Source organism: Hyposmocoma kahamanoa, unplaced genomic scaffold (genome assembly GCF_003589595.1).
Source record: "Hyposmocoma kahamanoa isolate Upper Pololo Valley unplaced genomic scaffold, ASM358959v1 145875, whole genome shotgun sequence".
NCBI lineage: Eukaryota > Metazoa > Arthropoda > Insecta > Lepidoptera > Cosmopterigidae > Hyposmocoma > Hyposmocoma kahamanoa.
Window position 1 is genome coordinate 5,917 of NW_020653520.1, and position 23,175 is coordinate 29,091.

The 23,175-nt window shown below is 37.2% G+C and overlaps 1 protein-coding gene across 1 annotated transcript; it reads left to right on the plus strand.

Moving 5' to 3' along the window:
• LOC113240513 (paired box protein Pax-2-like) lies at window positions 1–22,921 on the plus strand. Its single transcript, XM_026477844.1, has 3 exons — window positions 1–16; window positions 356–521; window positions 22,720–22,921. The coding sequence occupies exons 1-3, from the start codon at window positions 1–3 to the stop codon at window positions 22,919–22,921; spliced, it is 384 nt and encodes a 127-aa protein (XP_026333629.1).
• The last annotated feature ends 254 nt before the right edge of the window (window positions 22,922–23,175 follow it).

The following is a 23,175-nucleotide window of genomic DNA, read 5'->3' on the forward strand; positions in this document are numbered from 1 at the left end:
ATGATAGAGAGCGATGGTAACTCAGTAAGAAAATGGTTAATTTTCAATTTGAGAGTCGACGATTCGAATCCCAGCGGCTGCAAGTACCAATAACTCGTGCCCAACAATGTCACGTTTACTATGAATAATTTTGTCATTACCTATTTCTGCCACCAAGCAGTAATGTGATCATTACCATCCTCCGGTTTGGAAGGGTAAGGGTTCTGGTGAAATTACAGGCACCAGGGACTTGCGCAGTGGCAGTGCCTCCAAGATCTTTTCGATTTAAAGCTTACCATCAGGCTCACAACTTGTCCGTTCCATCACTTGGTATTTTATTGGTATATTATCTAACCTTCAATATCTTTATTCCCAGGTCACGGCGGTGTGAACCAATTAGGCGGTGTATTTGTGAACGGAAGACCTTTACCTGACGTGGTGAGACAACGGATAGTCGAGCTGGCGCACTCAGGAGTGAGACCTTGTGACATCAGCCGGCAGCTCAGGGTATCACACGGATGCGTCTCCAAGATACTATCTAGGTAAGCGAACAGATGGCAAACGCCAGGTCGTAATGACTCTCATCCCTTGGTGTATGGACCGGGCACTGGTGTAGGATGCCACATGTGCCGACACACTTGCCTCTATACCATCTCCAGCACACCAGCAAGAGGGCTGGCTCTGCAACTGAGCTGGCAGAAAGAATAAAAAGGCTCCGACTACTTATTTACTGCCTTTAGAGACGAAACCCTTTTCAAAATCTTTTCCAATCAATTGTATCTAAAAAATTAATAGACTGTCTGGGAAACCCAAGAGACCCAACACGTGGTGAAGTAATTCAAAGGCAAACTAGAGCAAAAATTATGAATCTATTGTACCAACGTCGTTGCCATAAAGAAATTTATAAGAATAAGTGCTTCAACATGTGTATAATTATTTTCAATAAATTACCAAATTAAATACAGTTAATATCATCATTCTAGCCAGTGCTGGTAGCTGTAAAGTTATCTAACTAGGTGACGAAATACTTTCATAGATTTCTCGTGGATGGCGCTACGGCTAAAAAGTCGTTGAAAAACCAAATACAAAAATCCGACAACATGCACATAGAAAAGTCTATTAATGAAGGCACTGGCACCCCACGGGCCAAGTTACGTTGTACGTTAAAGAAATATATCTAGCCATTATAATTTTACTTTGGAAAGTAAGTTATTTCTATTGAAACTCGCATAAATTTCTTTTCCCTCGTTAACAGCCGAAAATGCTTGTTGTTATGAAATTTCAAAACACTGTATTAAGCCTTGCAGTGTTTTGGTTTGAAACGAGAGAGAGTCGTTTTTTATTGTTCAAATTTGAGCCGCGACAAATGTTAATAGACATTTGCGCTATCTGAGACATTTGCACTATCTGAGAATTTTCGCTTTCTTAAAGTTTTCGCGCGCGTAATTGTCAAACTAAAAAACTGTGTTGCTGCGTACCGTGTTATATCATAATAATTTCTAGAGTTTAAAGTGTATTTTCATTTTTAATATCTTACTCAAAAACACTAATACCTCCAAAGTTGAAATGTCACGGTGTTAGGTCTAGAGAAAGCATATGAGCGCTGTTAAATCAAAACTTTGTAAGTGACTTTACAGTGTATGATTGGGTCTACATGGCAGAGCCATGTGAAGTGCCGCCATTAGGTCCCATATTTGTATTTGTAACTCCATTCAAAGCTTATATGTGTGCACAACTGTTGCTCGCCATGTATACGAACGCATCGCGCAGTGCACTCGCATCGCATAGCAAGGGTCGTCACACCCGCCATTTATTATAAAATAATAATGTCCCAGACAGCCACATCACTGACCTGGTCTCTAACTAAGGATTCCCTGTACTATGAGTACCAAAGCAACAGAATTCTGGGGCACTTCTCAGAACACCAATTCAGAACATGCATTTCCCAATTTTTGGTATCGGGATTTGATTTTTAATTCGGGACTTAATCACGTATAAAACATATTTGAATTACCTCAACGTTTCGGACATGTTGCAACGTCCATGGTCTCGAAAGGACTGAAGAGGCCGGTGTCCGCATTTTCCAGCCGTGCGAGTTTTTCTAACTACCCGCACTTGATCTTCATTATTTATTTGTGCACTAGGGTTCTTACTAGACCGACACACAACCCTCACGACATCCGGCGACTTGTCGGGCGACACTTGATGTAGTTTACATTTGCTGATAACTGGATCCCATGACGATGAAAGCTTAAAACCGTCTTCTCGGTTGAAATTACGGTGTTTTTTAATTTCAATAACTTCACGTATATGATTCTACTATAGTCATGACCTTCTGTAGAAAGGATCTTGGGATTATGAAGCTGAATCCAGTGGTTCGGTCCTGATTCCAGCAAATGCTCTTCTTGCTGCTGGAATGCTTGCTACCTGAATTCCAGACCCCGGCCGACCAGTCATACTTACTTTAAAAAATAGGTGTACAAGGACGGTAGCAGAACGTAGTAAAAACAGTAATTTAAGTTTTTTTTAACAAAGCTTGCATTGTTCTTTGCTTCCGTTAAACTTAAACTGCTTAGGAATGGCGTCTTTTATAAACCAATGTTTTACATCCGCAATCTAAAAGTATACAAATAATAATGGTAACAAATTACTTTGTGTCAAAGGAGGAAAGTCCCTGTACCATGACTACCAGAATAACGAAATTCACTCTCGGGCATTACCTGGGACACCCAAAACCACTTTGTTGAGTGATGATGAGTTTATTTACTTGTAATTGACGAGGTGATATGAATTAATACAGATTTTTTGTATTTTTTTTAACATCAAGTGGCGGCACGAACAAGTCAGTAAAATATTGAAAATTGATGTCAAAATAATTTAAGATCAAAAGCGAAAATTTTAAGGTAGCAGTAGAGCTCCTTGTGAAAGAGTTCGTCCAGGGTCGTACTGCCATCTTATTTATTTCTGCCGCCAAGCAGTAATGTCATTTTTCAATTGGCATTACTGTGTTCCGGTTTAGAAGGATGCTGGTGAAAGTACAGACACATGGGACTTGTCAACTTAAATGTCTCAGGTTGATGGGCGCAGTGGCAGTGTCCATCAGAACTTTGCGATTTAAAGCTCTGAGTGGCACTGCGGCTGTTATCAGGCGACGACTTGTTCGTCCCGTCTTTCGATATAGTAGAAAAAAAATCGATTTGCAGTGCCCTATTCAGGGTCATGTACAACACTCTAGTCGTAATGTAACCCATTTGCAACACCTGACTATGTATTATGTTTCCGAGCTTACACAACCCGAGTATCTTCTACGATAGTAATAATAATAATATGTTTATTTCTCCACAAAAACACGGTCAGAAGGTTCTTAGTAATTTAAGAAACATTAACAGCTTTTTGTTGGTAAAGGCTTAAAACCTGTACTACAAGTCACTAGGTCCTCACCCTTGGGAAGAATACATAATATATTATGACATTACTAAGAACATATTAAAGATTGTAAGAGAGAAACAAAATATGAAATATATGTAATTAAAGATAATTTTTACACTTATACCCTTTTGATCTTTAGATAGATGAATTTAATTATAAATTGTACTTTTAAACTGAAAGTAAAATTTAAATTTAAAATGAGTGTGTGTGGATGTGTGTGTATGTGTGTGTGCGCGTCTATATGCTCGTGAGAGTCACACTATTGGATGAAGTATAGCTTCAGTATCCCCATAATTTAACTTTTGCAACCAGTTTGCTAACTTTTTTTTACATTCTTTGTTTAAACCATACCGGGACTGAATAGGCATCTTCTGTGCGAGCTCATTCCATCGTAGATCTTATCGCTCCAGGGTCAGGTAAAGGTCAACAGCAAGTCCATTTACATGAAAAAATGAAACCGTTGAAAGATCCGGGTTCAACTGTCATTGTAATCCAGTCGCACCTTGAAGATACTTGTGTTGTGTATGATTCGAGACACAGTCGTAGGCAGATAATTCCATTACTGGGCTTGTGCGCATGCTTAATACTATGAATAATCAAAAATAGATACCCTTTGGGTAAAAAGAAGGTTTTGATACAATTGTTACGCTTGGCATAATACATAATGGAGTAGCGATCTCAGTTAGGGCCATTATCTCTCCGCTCTGGAGATGGGATGGGTTTCAACAACCAATATTTAACATAATCCAAAAAAAATAAACGTTTATAGATGTGAGAATATACATTTATAAATATACTACGAAAACCCGTGGTAGCTTAATTGTTTGTCATGCAGAGGGCCGTGAGTTCGAATCCCAGCTTGCACCGCTGATTTTTCGGAAGTTATGTGCGCTTTTTTTAAATTTACACCTCTGTTCCATTACGTTAGAGACTATCTTTGACCTATTAAGTACTATTATTATTAATATTAGACAACATCGCATAGGTTCGTTGCTAGGATCCCAAAGTAAGTAACTAAAGCATTTGTGCTATGAAAATGGTAAATAACGACGGTACCACAAACACCCAGATCCGAGACAATGTAGAATAGTAAATTTTTTATGCGACGACACCATGAAAAGTGGTGTGCAAGCCAGTCGACCATGGAGGTTATCAATTTGAAATTAACCATTAGCTTTTCGCTGAAGTGGCAGTGGGCTGGCCATATCTGTCGACGAACTGATAACCTATAGGAAACAGCGAGTGCTTGAGTGGAAACCATATCTCAGTAAACGCAGTATAGGATCCTCTAGCCAGATGGAGAGACGATCTTGCGAAAGACTGCTGACAGCAAGTGGATGCGACAAGCTAAGAACCAGGCGCAATGGCGCTCTTTGGGAGAGGCCTATGTCAGTGTACTGCGATAGTAGCCTGTTGCTTCTAAATTGAGAGGTCCACGGTTCGAATACCTGTGGCTACATGTACCTTCTAAGTGACGTACATGTTTAATTGTTTACTTCTAGCAACACCCCTCGTTATCAGTCAAAGAAAACATTGTTCCACAACCCTTAGAAAAAATATGAAGAGACGTCTTTGCGGATCATGACGAAACCTTCTCTATTCTGAAGATCCGTGCCCAGCTGTGAAACGTATAATAGGTAGATATAGATGATGATGAAATTGCAATTTTAACCCTCAAATGACTAAATCGTGTTATTAAAACCCATAATAGTAAAGTTATTTATCAAAAACTTACAAGTAACAAGTCAGCAGCCGGCACATCATACATATTGCACCACATTCGCTCACACTGACAACAAACACTTCCATACATACAGTTGTATGAGTGCTCCCGTTCCATACGCTGCACAAGACGGCGGCGCGTGCGCTCGTGTCTATTTAGTATAGAACAACCAGGCTACAAAAAGCTCTGACAAATAATGTAGCACAACACATGGTCATATTAACTGGAACACAAGACTTCCAATATATAAAACATGCAGAGGAAAACTGCATGGTTAAGAAAAATAAATGCCTGTGGTTTGGCATATTTGGCTTGTATTGTATGGTATACCTTTGTGTGCGCATGCTCTACTGGCACAACTTTTGCATGTATACTCATTCTAAGTATTTTTTATTTTATTTTATAAGGGAATTTCAATTTTTCCAATTTTAATCTATTAGACAAACACGGCAGTCGACATCTTTGTTTAAAACTGGATTTGAACCAGAATGCCAACCTGGAGCGTAAACATATATCATATTTAGGAAAGCTACTGTCAATTAATTATAAATTGCAAAATTTTATGGTCGAATATTTAGAAGAAAATACAAAAAAGAAAGAAAAAGTGTTAAAATGAAATTATTACTTTTTAATTTTTATAGTTTAACTATACTACTTGAGGACATCTGAGACGGACTTTTTAAATACGCGACACATAAGAATTAAATATATCTAATTGTTTATTGTCCTTAACAAGGTCATTATATGTGCGACACATTCTTGTTATGGGATTGTAATAACATGTGTTGTTTTTAAAAACATTTAGGACAAAAGCCTTTGGACGCCGAGGGTTGTATCTAATGTTAATATTAATACTAGTCAATAAATTAGCGGAATCAAGGTACGAGTTCAAGATTTTGTGAAGATATATTAAGTCATACTTTGTTCGACGAATCAATGACAACAACACACAACAACGACTTTTACAAAATGGGTTTTAATATGAACAATCACATGCTAATTATTTACGAATGAAGTACATTACAGCATTACAAATGTAAATCTTTGCCTACCATTGGCATAATAATATGTTTTATAGATGACATGCCAGTATACTAGGGTGCCAGCTATTAGCAGATGCATTTTAGTTTCATAGTTAATAATTATTCGAAGAAAAATAAGTTTAGCAATTTTCATTGCGTCAACGGAAACATTCTGTTTTAAGGAGGTCCTGGCTGTGGAATGTAACTGAGTTCGATTTTCAAAAATAACGAAATAATCGTCAGTGCCCGTTACTGGCAGTTTTAACGACAAAAGTTATGAACTTAGGTTTATTGACGGCTTCATTTAGATTTATTGACGGCTTCAGTCTTCCAACGGCTTGCAATGTGGCGCTGGGTGAGGAGGTTCCAGATTCGATTACCCATAGGAGCACTACAGTTAAACAAAAACCGTATACTAAAGGTTATTAAGCAGCTTCTGCGTACTTGGATGACAAAAATCGGTACTAGTGACCCCTTTAGTTCTTTCAGGTATTCTCGACCTAAGATGTTTAAATTAAATATTTTAATGATAAATGTATTCATTATGATTAATGACAAATGCATAATTACAAAGAGCAACCCGTAGAGTTTCTCGCTCGTTCTTCTCAAGGGAATCTGCCTTACATTCGTGCAGTACAGTTTAATCAATATGACAGTTTCAAGTGTAATTTGCTTACCTATGATATAAAGATTATTTGACGTCGACTTTGACAAACAAACTTTTCTTAATTGACATTGGTCTGATGAGATCTTTGTGATTTAAAGCTCTGAGTGACAACTGTCATGGACAGGCGTATCGCTTAACTTCAGGCGCCCGACTTGTTCGTCCCGTAACTCGCATACTTCAATAATAAAGACACAGAGAAATCTAACATGAAAAATACCCAAAAGCACTTATACTGCGAAGTTACGTTGATCAGTACTGTCCGGAACGAGATGTCACAGCTCTAGCTTAACCGAATGGTTAAATAGACAATACACTTATGTCATTTTCTTTTGTTCACACAAGAACAGTATGGCACTGTTTTTTTAAAGAGTAATTGCTATACTCAGATTGTGTTTGTAATTTTTGGATGATTGTTATATGATTCATGGCTTTATGTGACATACATACCTACGAGACATTATGAAATGTGATATGAATGGCAGGGGTTATTACCTTGGGGTTATTTTGGAATATTAAACAGCTTTTGACACACATCATTATATCACGAAAGGAGCCTTCTTGTATGACGTAGGTACCATTCCTGTACGTATGGCGTACATTGGGCAACAATCGACCTTGTGAAGATGCCACCTCCTTCATCAGCATCTCAACTTTTATCACCCTCTTTTCTATTCATCATTAGAATAAGTATATAAGCCCTCTTACCTCTTACCACCTGAGAGATAGCGGGCTCGACGGCAAAACCTGTGTACAGCGGGCGTCCGGGCCATTCGCCAGTGATACGCCTTCACGGGCGTCTCTGGTGGACGGGAAATGAATTGTAACAAAAATACAATGATATAAAAGGGTACAACAGTATAAAACAGTTCAGTTGCCCCTCGCGGACCTATATACGTATTCTAATGATGAAAACAAGTAAGAATAATATATATATATATAAAATTTTACACTTTTAAATGTCATTTTTTAAGCTACTGCTCGTTCACTACGCTGACCTCTCTGAGAAGAACGAGCAAGGAACTCTAGGGATTGCTCCTTTCATTTAAACTTAAATGCTATGGAATACACTTTGAATCATAATTGTGTGGATTCTAGACTCTTGTTGTCTTTCCATACTTCTTTATCTAAAACATACATGACTTTTCAATTAAAATGCTTTTAATGTTACTTTTAAACTTAGGAAATGGTAATGTTAATATATGCCCCAGAATCTTATTGTAAAAACGTACACAGTTCCCCATAAAAGAGTCGTTTGCCTTGGTTAAACGAAATCGTGGTGCCATAAGTTTGGACTTAGTGGTAAGGTTAATAATATGGATATCTTCTTTCTTAACGAAATTATGTACATTTTTACGGGCATACAAAATATTTGCGTAAATGTTCTGCGACGCCACAGTTATGATACTGGTTTGCGGTTGTATAGACGTTTAATGGATGATAGTTAGTGATCCCCTTTTGTTATATTTTTGTAAAGAATCGATAGTGTTTATGAACGCAAAGAAACAATAGACACTTAAACGGTGTTTGTTTTAGTAATACTTTGAGGAAACTTTTAGTAGGTGGCAGTAGAGTTTATTGTAAGAGAGTTCGTCCAGGAAACTACTATTAGAATAGAATTGAATAGAATAGAATAGTAAAAGTTTATTTGCCAGAATACAGTAATTATAAAGATCTAATCTGTGTATATTTTTACGGGCATACAAAATATTTGAGTAAATGTACTGTGATGCCACAGTCATGATATCAGTCTCCTTAAATTTTTCTCTGAGAGATATCCGAGAACCAAAGGGTCGTATTCTAGAACTCTATTCAATGCTCAAGTCAGGATTGCACTGGCAAAAAAAAAAAAAAAAAGGACTGCACTGGCAACACAAACACTGGAAATACGACCCTAATGGCAGGGACTTGAGTATGATTTCTAGTGCTTTGAATCGTACTCAAGTCCCGACTTAAGCATTGAGTAGAGTTCTAGAATATGACCCTAAATGTAAACACAGTAAACACAGAACGAATCGCTCGTTTTAACAACACAAATATGATTTGTATGTCTGCCGCTTTAACCCACACGAGAATGTAGGTAATAAATGCCCAAAATCGAGGATGAAATCTATTTACAACTAAATATTTGTTGTAAATCGAGGTTTGTTTAAATTATTTATTATATGATTCGGTCTTTCTATTTAATCGGTTCGCTTGAAAAATGCATTGAAATAAATCGACACAAAAAATCGTTAGATCGTATGCACATGAATCGATCTTCATAAAAATTGGATCGAAATGTGATCCATAGGATTGCAACGAGTAGCCTCTTTTTCGTCTGAAACAGATATTTTACATCGAAATTTATAATAAGTATGTCATTAACTTTGGGTAAACACCCGGTTAATACATGGGCGATTTGGTGGGTTTTTACCCACTGCCCATCTCTGACCACATCTGGGACGTAATAATGCTCACATTATTGCTTGGCGGCAGAAGTAGGTATGGTGGTAGAACTTCCCTGGGTTAACTCTTTCCTAATGATCTGTACTGCTATTAAAACTATGCTCCCCGCAAATTACCCTATATATCCAGCCACGCAGGTTTCTGGGAACTAGAGGGACGCTTCGGCGTCTAGGGGTGAGCGTGCCCTACAGCTCCGTCACCAAAGAGATTTGATAGTGGACTTTGGAGTCAACGGCTTAGCGGTGTCAATCGTTAGTTGCGCAAAGCACAACGGGAAGTGAGCGTGCCTTATAGGGAAGGTACTGTGCGTGCACCCGAGGTGGCTCACCGGAGGCACTAGCGCCTTGAGAAGTCCGTAACAAAGGTCACAAACCTGTACACGGTCTGATCCGGGTCAGGACCTGAACTGAGAAGGTTCCTATGCAAGAGGTTGATAGGGAGGATCACGCATGCGGAAGATACTGGATTGTAATCATCATATTATGTCTAGCTTTTTAACCGACATCAAAAAAGGAGACTATTTTATCTTTTTTTGTATGATTGTTGCGCAACTTGTGAACCGATTTTGATGATTCTTTTTTTCTTTTCCGGTAACAGATTTCAATAAAACTTGGGAAATAGATGTATGTTATACCACGCACTTTTGTGGTCGGTTTTTTTAGTACTCAACTGATTATATAATCTAATGTTTTTTTTCCAAATCTTTCAGAAAGTCTGACACTAACCTAATTAGAGTTTTCACACAATTAAAAATATCATTAAAAAGTTAGTCCATCCCCTAGTTTGCCACAAAAGTCTGCAACCCTTATTGGATCATTTACTAAACAAACCCCATGCTCGTCGGTGGGACATATAGGTAAAATGATCCAATGCAAACTGCATTCAACATAACTTTAAAGTAAACTGAGTTAACTTATCACTGTAACCTGGGCAACAAATCTCAGTTAAACGGCATCTCATTTGCGGTTAACCGATGGTTAAGTGCAGTAATCTGGAGGTAACTTAACCGAGCGCCGGTTAGTAATTATGTTGTTTGTTTTAACTTGTATCGTAATTGCATTTGGCTTGATTTTGACCATTTGAAATTTAACAAAAGAATATTAAAAACGAGTTACCGGAAGAGAAGCAGGAAAAACTGTACTGCTATTCAAATGGTTTAGGTGTTTATAAATAAAAAAAAATATATCATCATCAGCCTATTGCAGTCCACTACTGGACATAGGCCTCCCCCCAATGTGCGCCGTTTCGCCCGGTCCTCAGCTTGTCGAAGCCATTTCCCGCCAGCAACCTTTCGCAGGTCGTCACTCCACCTGGCCGCAGAGCGTCCTGCACTACGTTTCCCGAGTCGCGGTCTCCACTCTAGAACTCGTTTTCCCCATAGGTTATCGGTTCTTCGATAGATATGGCCAGCCCACTGCCACTTCAGCTTGCTTGTTGCACGAGCCATGTCGGTGACCTTGGTTCTCTGTCGGATAACCTCATTACGAATTTTATTCTTCAGAGAAACTCCGAGCATAGCCCTTTTCCATAGCTCGTTGAGCGACTTTAAATTGGTGGATTAGCCGCATCGTGAGTGTCCACGTCGTCTCACAAAAAATATACGATACACCTAAGAATATTGACTAAAGAATGTGCTAATATGTTACACGATAGGAAGTACTTTGCCAGATTTTATATAAAATCCCGAAAATGGTCTAATACAAAAAACTAAAACGAATTGTTTAAGAATAAAATATCTAACTTGACACGTTTTTTATACGTAGATGTTTCTCCTTAAATACAGAAAATCTGCTAAACTTAGGTTTTTAACTGAAGCCCCGTATAACTACAAATTAACATTTATCCTAAATATAGCTGTAAAGGTACTAACTGGATGATAAATCTTTCATAGATTTCTCATAGATGGCGCTATGACTAAAAAGTTGTTGAAAAACCAAATACAAAGATACGGCGCAAGCACATAGAAAAATTCGTGAGGTTCGCTGGTTCGTTCCGTGGCTTAGTTGGTATAGCGTCTGCCACGGTATGCTAGAAGACGTCGGTTCGAATCCGGCCGGATCGAAGGAATTTTTTCTGAGTGTTCGATCTATGTATTAATAATTATAAGAAACTAATGGAGTAATTTCACAAAAAATTATTGAATATCAATTCAATAAAAATTTAAAATTTATCCTAAAATTTGAAAAATGCATAGCGGTTTAACGTCGCGCCAGCCGCTGCACCGTCAGTCGCCCTCAGGCGCTTGTCGACGTCGGATCTGTGTCAAATTTTCTCCGTCTGTTCTTATTTTACTTATATCAATTGTCAGCTCTCGGGTTTCGGAACACGAGCGTTGGTGTCTTACAGCTCACTTCCTAAAATGTAGGCTCGCATTAAAACAAGCTCTTGGGTAATGTATGTGGGTAAGTCTCTGAACCACATTAAACTTTCTTAAAGTAGACCTATACCCAGCAGTAGGACTTTATAATGAATTGATAAAATAAAGTCAATGGCCCGTAATTTGTTCCGGTTACTGGATGTTTACATACAAAGCAACATTATTTTTAAATTATGCAATAAACGACTTTTTATTTTATCTCAAAAAAATATTGAAAATCTACTGGCTTAACATGTAGGTAACCGGGCAATAATGAGTTCATATTAAACATATTTTAAACTATGTAAAAAACCTAATAATTGTCAGACCTGAAAAATTTGAAAGAAGTACAGTGTACTAAATAACCGACCTTAAAAGTGCGTGGAATTACATACATCTATTTGTCAAGTATTATTGAAATCGGTAACCGAAAAGTGCTCGAATCCTGATTCATCCCCTAATTTACCACCCTTAGAGGTGGAATATTTTATCTTATACATACAAAAACCAAAACACATACAACAAAACCATGCAATGGAATTGAGATTCTCCATCTTTTTAAGTGGGTTAAGAATAGGTTCTATAATAAAAGAAACATAGACACTATAAGAAGAGGAAGCACGCCCGTTTAAATATGGAATACCTTTTTTAACCGACTTCAAAAAAAGACGGTGGTTCTCAATTCTACTGTGTTTTTTTTGTATGTATGTTACGCGATAACTCCGGTATTTGTGCACCAATTTTCATGATTCTTTTTTTGTTGGAAAGAGAGTAGTACCTCCATAGTGGTCCCTTTTAATTTTGAAGAAAATCAATTACCTCTAAGGGTCGTATTCCAGAACTCTACTCAATACTCAAGTCAGGATGTGAGTATTGCAGTGAGCACTGATAATCATACTCAAGTCTTTGCCATTAGGGTCGTATTTCCAGTGCTTCAAATCATCCTCAAGTCTGCTCAAATCCTGACTTGAGCGTTGAGTACAGTTCTGGAATACGACCCTAAGAGTGGCTGTTCACGCATGAAGATTCATTTTTATAAATAGCGCCTAAATCTTGTTATGAGGAGAAATTACTTTAATGGTTGATTTTGCTATTCTCTAATTCAAGGCGTTTTTCTCTCTCAATATACTTTGAGTAGTGAGAACCGATTTTTATTATCTCCTATATCAAGTTCCGTATAGTGGCGAACTAGGAGATGAATCCGGGTTTGCGCACTTTCCGGTAACCGATTTCAAAAAAACTTCGTAAATAGATGTAATTCCACGTACTTTTGAGATCGGTTTTTTAGTACTCTGTACTGAGATTATTTTATAATATGAAGTGATGAGACGAAGAAGTCGTGTGCCAGTCGCATTGTCACTCAGAGCTTTAAATCGCTAAGACCTTAGGGGCATTGCCACTGTCAACCTGAGAATGAGAAGTAGTTTTTTCTATAGTATCAAGTGACGGGACGAACAACACGCTTATCTATATTTATCTATTTATTTTCAGGTTACAAAAGACCCGTAAAACACATACCTAATAGACTAGCATACATAATAATAAAATAAAAACTATTTATTTATTTACACGTATGGACCGCGACGTGTGACGCAACGTGGGTGTCCGATAGCCGTCCTCGGAAACGCCGGAATATGACACCCTTCGGCCAAAAGCCCTCCTTCATGAATGTCAGGGAATATTTGGCTTTCACCCGTATGACCTCCACAATATCCGCAGACTTTGTGGAGTAATGAAGTCGTGATACGTATAGGTAGCATTCAGACAAGTCGTGATACGTCGTCTTTACCGCTGAATGCAATAGATGGTTGGGGCCAGTCGGGGCTGGGCCACTAAGTGTACTTTTTTCTTTTCCACCTTTTTGAAGCCGTCCTCGTCGCACTGGTCTACTCCTCTCGGTGGTACTGACACAGGTGACACAGCTCCGGAGATGAGTTTCCGCTTTTTTTTTCTTCCCATCCGTTGGTCCTATAACAGTTGCAGTGCCATTAAGAGCTCTAAAGCATTCATTACCCTTCAAAACCAAGCAGAAATAGGTATGGCGGCACTACTTTACTGGACGAAATATTTTCAAAACTCTACTGCTACTAAAAAAACAGAAGGCTAAAGAGGTATCCTACTTAATAACAGCACAACGAACTATTCAAACCAAATGTTTATATAAAAGTGCTTTATTAAAAATACATATTCCCGTTGTGACTAACCGCGGTTATATACTTCTCATGCAAGTCCATACAAAACGAAACAGCGTAATTTTGTTATAAATACACGACGATGAATGAAAGTGCGGGGGCCGCCGGACAGTCCATTGTCTGTTTTAAATTGAAAACTGACCGCTAGAGATGGGGCAAGTTGTTGGGGAAAATTTTTAGGAGATTTAGATTTTGTTGAAAGAAAATTTACGATACCAAGTAACGGGACGAACAAGTAGTACGCCTAGTGGTACGCGACTCACCTGTCCGTAACAGTAGCAGTGCCACTTACAGCTTTAAAGCCCAAAGATCTGAGAGGCATTATCACTGCGCCCGTCACCCTGTGATATAAGTTCACAAGTCCCATGTGCCTGTAATTTCCCCAGCATTCTCATCCTTTCTCCTTCCTCTAAAGCCGGAACGCAGTCAAGTAATTGCCTTGCGGCAGAAATAGGCAAGGTGGCAGCACTTCTTTGAACGAACTCTTTCTCAACGAGCCTACCTGCTTCGTCAGCTAGGCGTTTCTGAGATAGGCCGCCATTCTCGATGCTTGTCTCAAATTTTACAGTTAAGAAGACAATTAAAAGAGACCCATGCTCAACAAAGTGTCACATATGGGTCGATACAGTCAGTTATTTAAATCTTCTCTGGAAAACTTTTGCCACTCGTTTTAATTACATCATTATTTTGAAAATTTAAAATTATCTGTTGCAGCCATGTATAAAAATGATACTTAAAAATATGACAAATTTTCCCGGTCCTATTCAACAATGGAGCAAGTCACAACCCTATTCCCGCGGGATGGGAGGACATCACAGCCCTGAATGGGAACACTCTCTGCCTTTCAATTTATTTGTTCCTCGTCCGATTTCCAACGCGTTTGTTTTGACTCTGCCGGGAACGGGATTGTCTGATGCCATTTTTATGCACTCTACCAATGACTGCAATGGGATTATTCACATCTTAGTTTCGGGGATGACATATTTTTAACTATGACAGTAGTAGAAGTAGTCCTAATGGAAGAACTACCCAATAATTGAAATAATCAAGACTTTTTAAAGTATAATGGAATTTGTTTTAATGTGAGTTTATCAAGCACAATTTTTGCAACAACAAGCATAATGATCACAGCAACAATTTTATTGATGTTTGACGCTCTTTTAAACGCCATATATTAATTAGGGTTAACCTTGGGAGTAAGTTATAAAATAGTTCTAATATATCTCAGTTCTATCATCTATATGACGTTAAGTTCTAAGTAAGCTTCTGTTAACTACAGTTTTGTATAAATAAATAAATATTAGACAACACCACATACGTTTCTCTGATGCCAAAGTAAGCAGTTAAAGCACTTATATTATGGAAATTAGATACAACGACGGTACTACAAAAACCCAGACCCAAGACAATATAAAAAAGTTCATTTATTACACTGGCACGGCCGGGGAGCGAACCCAGGACCTCAGAGATGGTGATACCATGAAAACCGGTGTGCAAGGCACTCGACCACGAAGGCCGTCGAAATGGTTTGTGTACTTATAAAATGTAATAGAAATTGATGTTGCCTATCCACTATTCAAGCGAAACCATTTCATTTCAATTTATAGTATTTGAACCGGCAAAAGTAAGTCCACTTAAAGGAAAGTAATGAATGACTGCCGCATATAGTTTTCTGTGATAAAATTAACGTTACAAATGAATGCTATTAGTGGGATATAAGATCATCTGCCGTATCTGTAAGTGCACTATCTTTTTCTACACTTGAACTTGGAACACAGCAGTGAGGGAAGAAAGAAATGGGCAAGATGGTAGTGTATTCCCAAGAAGATCCTGGACTGACGGGAAACCTAACGAACCATAAGATCATATCACAGCACAGCGTCACCTGTTGCCGGGTATAATAAGCTGTTGAGTAAAAGCCTGTCGTAGTTTGTGCCATCCAAGACCTTGCGTTAGTCTAATGTCGTCAATTTAAGGTCCGCGACTTTGACGATGACAAAGAACGAAAATTCTGCTTTCCTGGACAGGTTCATCAACCACATTTTATGTACCCTTAACAACTAGAAGTTCTTTCCCTGGACAATCAACTAATAAAATATCAACAACAGAATCGTGATATAAACTGATATACGAACGGAAGTGTGGCCGTCACGCTTTCTGCGCGGGCGCACGGAAAAACAACTAATTGCAGCAGGACTGTGTGTATGGACTACTTTCATTTATTCAGCCTTCCTTGATTATTCTATGAATACTACTCATCGTATATTTAAATAATTTAGAATAAACTTAAATGTAAGTAGAGTGACGAACGAGATATATAGAGCCAATGCAGAAGACAGCATTGGAAGAGGACGTTGTCGATCCAATACAGAATGTTCTAGAGCGTAATATGAAGAAAAGAAAAAGCAGGCTCATAAGACTTGTCAACTGATGTTTCAGGGTAAAGGGTGCAGTGGCAGTGCCCTTTAGATCTTTGCAATTTCACAAAACACGAGTCGCTTAATACCAGACGCATGACTTGTCCGTCCCGTCTATAGGTATTATAAAAAAAAACAAGGCTTGTATGAAAAGATTGATAAATGATATAAATGAAGTATGATAGGTTTGCCGGTGTCGTGTAAAATTGCAATGGATAGTTTCTACCTACCGTAATGGGGATCCAAAGGATTATAGAGATATGTAGACAAAATAAGATATCGCCAAATTTGATATCAAAATTCAGTACACCAAAACTTTATACGACAACTTTAAACAAACTGTAAAACTTCTGAGCTAGTTTTTTGTAAATATTTCAAAAGTATATATACCATACCATGTAGCAGTAGAGTTCCTTGTGAAAGACTTCATCTAAGTAAGCACTGTCATCGTACCTACTTCTGCCGCCAAGCAGTAATGTAACCGGTTTAGAAGGATACGGGTGCTGGAGAAATTACAGGCACATGGGGCTTGTCAACTTATGCCTAAGGGTGTCAGGCGCAGTGGCAGGTCTTTGCAATTTAAAGCTCTGAGTTGCACTGCAACTATTATGAACAGGCGTGTTGCTTAACACTAGGCAAAAAAAAGAATATTATATCAAATTCGTTAACAAAGTTAATAAAGATGACATCTTTATTAATTTTCTGGTGTAGAATGTTGTGTGCATCGGCGGTTTTTTAATTAAATTCAATTTTCAGTTCTTTTCTAAATAAATTGTGTGGTAGTTCGTCAAGGAGCAATATTAATCCCAATATTGTATTATGTGTCATAAATTACACCAACTTGATGTTCTAGCTACCATACTCCCTCATTTCTAAGCCAATAAGCTTCTATAAACCATAATAATCCAATACAAGCACCCCTCGCTTATCTAGATCCTCAATATGTTCGATACGAGCAACAAATTGTGGCAAACTTCACACCATGACTGATTTGCACTTAAAATTCTATTATAATCTGGTGAGATAAAGCAATGTTTACTATGTTTAATTACTGGTTGCTTATTGGACTACTACATTCTTTCTCATAAATGTAAAATACTATGACGTTTGGGGAAAAGTGAAGTGATTGTGTGATGCAATAAATCTAGATATAACCTTATAAAGAGCGTGTAAGCATAAGCAAAACTCACACACTCATAGCTACGCATTAGGGACAACCTATATCGTGGGTGCCATGGCCTCACACATAGATAACCACAAATTACACCCAAACTCACGAGAGAAATAAATGCAGGCCATACAAATATTTCTCCCGGCCTGGGGATCGAACCCGGGACCTCTGCGTGGCAGTCCAGCATGGTAACCGTTCGGCCGCGGAGGCAGTCAATTCTGTGTTGTAATGTAAATAAAAATTAGGCTTGGTCTGGTAACAGAAAAGTTATTTCCGTGTTTTAGCAAGAACTTAGTTTGCTTCTTCTTCTTGTCGTATCGATGGCATACATTAAAATTCTTGCCATCGTGGTGAAAAGGTTTGCCAATCGACGTAAGTTACTTGCTGATTGTTGCCAAAGGTGGGCCATAGACAGAGTACCAGGGCAATCTCATAGTTCTTTAAAAATGCATCCAAAAAATGATGGACCGCGAAAAGAATACGCACAGAGTCCAGGTTTGGGCTTTATTTATTAGACCAATCAAAATAAGCAGTTTACAAGAAACATAATCAGTTTAACAAGCTGAGTAACAGTGGACCTCTTAGTGAAAGTGCTGTTTCCAGAGACGTACTACCGCCTTTGAAGATTACTGCGTTCTCAGAGGGGTAAGCGTGAAAGGGTTTGCCAATACGTACGCCAGACGTACTGGAAAGGAACGAGACGACATATGCGGGATCTAGTACCCATAGACGTTGTTGAATACTCTATCGACAAGATCAAAGAATTTTCTACATAACAAAGATACTCAAGAATGGATTTACCCAGCATTTTTCATAGTCGATGTTTTATTTCACCATTAGCCAGAGGTATAGCAATACCTAAACGTTCAAAAATTTAATGATTTAAGTCATAGATGTCTAGCATAGCCTTGGCGATATTAAAAAGGTTTGGTTGACATAAAATTTAATATAACAAGAGTTGAAAAAAATAAAAAGAATACTGATACAAAAAATACACATATAAAAACAGGTGCATTAATATAAAAACCCTCCCTACATATTAAACACAACATAAAGTGGATCCGAGCTTCCTTTCTCTTCGAGAATTTGGATGGGAGTGACGACGGAACGAAGCAAAGTAAGAATGACGAAGAAAAGGAATTATAGAACGATTAAGAAATTCAAAATTTCAAACTGGATAGTGGCCAGGAACCAGAAAAGAGGGTGATAAAAGGTGAAATGACGATGAAGTAGGTCGCATTGTCACAGGCGCATACCGCTTGAGAAATTTGAACCATCAACGTCTCAATATCAAGAAAATAGCTATATTTTCATCTCACTGCAATATTTCGTAACTTGCTGATTAGACTTTTTACTTTGAAATATAAAAACTATGCACTTTGTTTAAAGAACACAAGACAGTATTTTCCCTATGCTAAAAAAAGAGCAAAGCTTAACAGATTTGAAAATATTCGCATCACTCAGCCCTTGTTCCCATTACGATAATGTTGCGCGGGACCCAGGGATATAGACACCCTTGTCGTCACAACCCTAGTACCTTGATATAGAAAAGTTTTAACTTGAATGTTTTTGCCTAGTTATTTTTGGAATTGATTCATCCATTAGATAAATACTGATTATTTTCGATTATCTATTTTAAATTCGTGTATAACAGAACCTTAAAAAAGCTCCCACTTTCAAACGAGAGACGGAATGGCATAGGCAGCCGGAGTCAGGGACTCAAGTTCAAGAAATGACGAGCATTACCGCTTTCTGCATTTGTGATAGAAGCGACACTCTACCCAATTATTATTATTAAATTTTCGGTTTTGTTTTTAAGAATCTTGGTTCTTTCAAGGCCTAAAACATACATTAACGGAAAATTATGCCAATTAAAAAAGTTTTACATTTCCGCAAGTACAAATTGCTTATTCGTATTTTAATATCTTTATTCAGTAATAAATTAATGTCTACAATTCGGTTACTTTGTTTGTTTTAAATGTAAAAACGAAATAAACTTTTTAACCCAAACAAACTCAAATGAACAACATTATTTTCTCTCCAACTGTACGTCACCGCACTCTCACTTGAGGGTGTGATCACACTCGTAATTGACTTATCAGGGCGATTGTGAGTAATTCGCCAAAACACACGGGTGTACACCCTAATGCCAAATTAGTTAAGTGCGGCGAAAACTGGATAGAACCAGTTTAAAGTGGATTTGTTATGAATAAAACTGGTTTAGAAATGATTAATCAGATGCGAGTTGGTAATTTCGTACAATAAAAGGAAAAATGGGGAGAAAAAGTGCAAATGGAAACGAAACTTGAAACTTTCATTATAAAGTTTAAAGAAAATCGTAATTATGCCAAAATATAGGAATTTGATTATTTTTTGGACACTATTTTCACTGACAAATCATGATGAAAGTAATTTAATGTTATCACAATTCATAATTAACTATATATTTACGGCAATGCAAATTGTAAAGATGTTGACGGTAACAAATAAATACGTATAGTTCCACTATTTATTAACATGCACTAAATAATAACAATTTTAACATTACTATACTATACATCGCTTTCTACTAGTTAAAATAAACCTTACTGTTAAGCTCGCATTTAATGTACTTAAACTCATGTTCTTACAATTATTATATATTATAACAGTTAAAAGAGAAAGTAGAACAATTTAAATAATAAAAAACAATTAACAGTAAAAGATATGGAAAACTAATTACAGCATTATCTACATCTAACATACTCACGATGAAAGTTGAGGCGTAATTTAACATCTTAAATTAGAAAATTAAAAAAGAAATTTCATAAATTATATTATAACAACATTGATAATAATATTGTTTCTTGATAAGTTATTATTAAATTGAGAAACATCATTATGGCTATGTCAATTTCTTTAATTAGTATATTAGAAAATACAACAGTCTTGTTAATTTTGTAAAGACAAACGTACCTAATTCCTGAAGTAGTGTCTAAAAATTTGTAAATTTAAAAGTTGTGTTACTATGCCACTTGCCTTGGATCTATTACTATTAGATGTATCAGAACAAAAACGAAAACATTATTCTGTCCATTGGTACTCATATGTAACTCTCGCAATTACGCTGAATAAATATTTTTTTTTACTATGTATACCTAATCAACTAACAAGTAACTTATGATCGCACCTGCGTTACTGGTTCTTGAACGTGGAAGAAGTTAAAATAAAGAAATATTGTTCAATTATCCTATACATATTTAAAAAAATGAGTTTTAACGAAACTATTTCTGAATAAAACTTTATCAATTAACTTTGTCTTTTTTTTTCAATCATCAAAAATGTATCGTTAAAACTCGGCTAATAACTCGAAGAGTTCACTGGACAATCTAATCGAAGCATTTGAGTGGGTTACTCTCGATACAAAGCATGCATTACCCTTCTCCCTGGGGAGCGCACTGGAAATGCATGATATATTCTGTCACTGACTCAGTTAATGTACTTGTTTCGAAACTTGGTTGCATAATAATTGAAGTAATTTCAATGTTTTCTGATAAATTGTATGGTAGTTCCTCAAGGAGCTATTTTAATTCTTATATTATATTATGTGTCATAGTAAATTGTTTTTTATTTATGTTTTTACTTTTTCACGCTACAGAAAATTTCTATACACGTTTTAATATGATAAAATCAATATTGGTATATAAAGATTTTTGTTATATTTTTTTGTAATTTTACACTAATCGAATCTAAAACCGCCCTTTTCCCAATTCTTTACAGTGCACATATTAAAAATTGCCAGTCAACTTTGCACAGCAGTGTAGATAATCACTACATTTGCGTACTACATGTTGTGACAAAGCACGCAGTCTCTTACTCTCTAGGGAAATAAATTCGTACCGTGTATTTAATTCAGGATGCGACTATGTTGATGTGGGATTATTACCAATCAAACATCGTTCTTCCGCGTTTGGCAAGTGGGTTAACAATCACATTTACCTGCAATCTAGACTTTATTAGATACTGCTGCTTATCTGTATATTAGGATATCCGGCTTGCTGAAAACAGTATAGTCTGTTTTGGAAACAGTGGCATTACAACAGGTAAAAAATAATTGGGACAATTTTTTTGTTTTTGTTTATCATTTTAAAGAAATAAACGGTGTAACTGATGGAGAAAGACAACTGCTGCTTATAGGTATTTACAAATACGTTGCAGGACGTGGAATATAGGATATTGAATCAAACAATTTATCTGTCTGAATAAGGTACCTTAAAGTTTGTGTTGTAAATAAATGGAGCTTACTCTTACCAATGATATGGCATGTATGTAACGTTTCTGGGGTTTTATTAAAATATATTGATTAACTATTAGCGAGAGCTATGCTACTAGATATTGACAAATGTACGTAAATTACAAAACATAGTTATAGATATATACGAACCTCAAATTGTGAAGCCGCTTTTCTCCCACCGTTCATTTTGTGCACAGTTTCAAAATTGAAATATTTTTCGTCAAAGAAACAATATTACTTGCCAATTTAAAAGTGAACAATAGCAACCCCATCTTAATTTCTAATCAAATTCTCATAATACATTGCCATTATTTTATATGGCATTTGGAATTTCATTTTCATCAGACTAATGTCACGTCCCAAAGGACAGGGCGGGATGCGAGCTGTTGAAAAGGGCCCAAGCAGGGCCGAAATAGGGCCCGAATATTATGACCGATTTGGGAATACTATTGAGGATGCAATATGGTCCGATTTCAAGGCTTTTGGTGGGTGTGATTTTGTTACAACCAATAGCGATACAAATAAAACTGATATTTTTGTTGGCTACATATATTCAGTGACTTTATTGTTCTTGACCATCTCTGTCTTGTAAAAGATTGCAAATTGTTGGCTATAATTTATGTATCAAGAAAAATTGGTTGTTCTCCAAAAAGCATTAGAGATTTTTATCTCTAATGCTTTGAGACCAACAAATTCCAGCTCCGTGCACGCAAAACTATCGCATAGGCTAATGTATCTGTACTCTAGAATTGTGTTGTGATCAGTCACATTTTTACAGATATATCGATCCCCAAATGGCTAACCGCCTTCTGCCGCGCAGCGGTGCTAGTGTTGCGCACGGAGCTCATAGGTACTTACACTGTTTTGCATTTATGAATAGCACTTATAAAAAATACAAAAGCCTTAACACACGTCCATGATGAGTAATCAATAATCTTAGCTGAAGATGTCCCAATTGCAAAGCTATGATAGACTAGTAATGACGTTAGGATGAATAAAGAACTAAAACAAACGTTTGAACTAAATACATCGTCTTTCTTTACAGGTACTACGAAACAGGCAGCTTCAAGGCAGGTGTCATCGGTGGCTCCAAACCAAAAGTAGCAACTCCACCTGTGGTTGACGCGATCGCGGCTTACAAGAGAGAGAACCCTACGATGTTCGCGTGGGAAATTCGGGACAGACTGTTGAGTGAGGGTATCTGCAGCCAAGATAATGTGCCTTCTGTGTCCAGCATTAATAGGTAAGCTTCTATACGTCACATATATAAATAATAATATAAATAAATAAATATTAGACAACAAAACATACGTTGCTCTGATCCCAAAGTAAGTAGCTAAAGCACTTGTGTTATGGAAATCGGAAACAACGACAGTACCACAAACACACAGACCCGAGACAATATAGAAAAGTAAGTTTCTACACTGACCCGGCCGGCCTCGAACCAGGGACCTCAGAGATGACGACACCATGAAAACCGGTAAGATAATAACAGAACGCT

Excerpts from the sequence above, each read along its gene's own strand:
- LOC113240513 (XM_026477844.1), top strand. Across the intron at positions 522-22,719 it reads GTCTCCAAGATACTATCTAG|GTACTACGAAACAGGCAGCT; the intron begins GTAAGCGAACAG and ends CTTTCTTTACAG.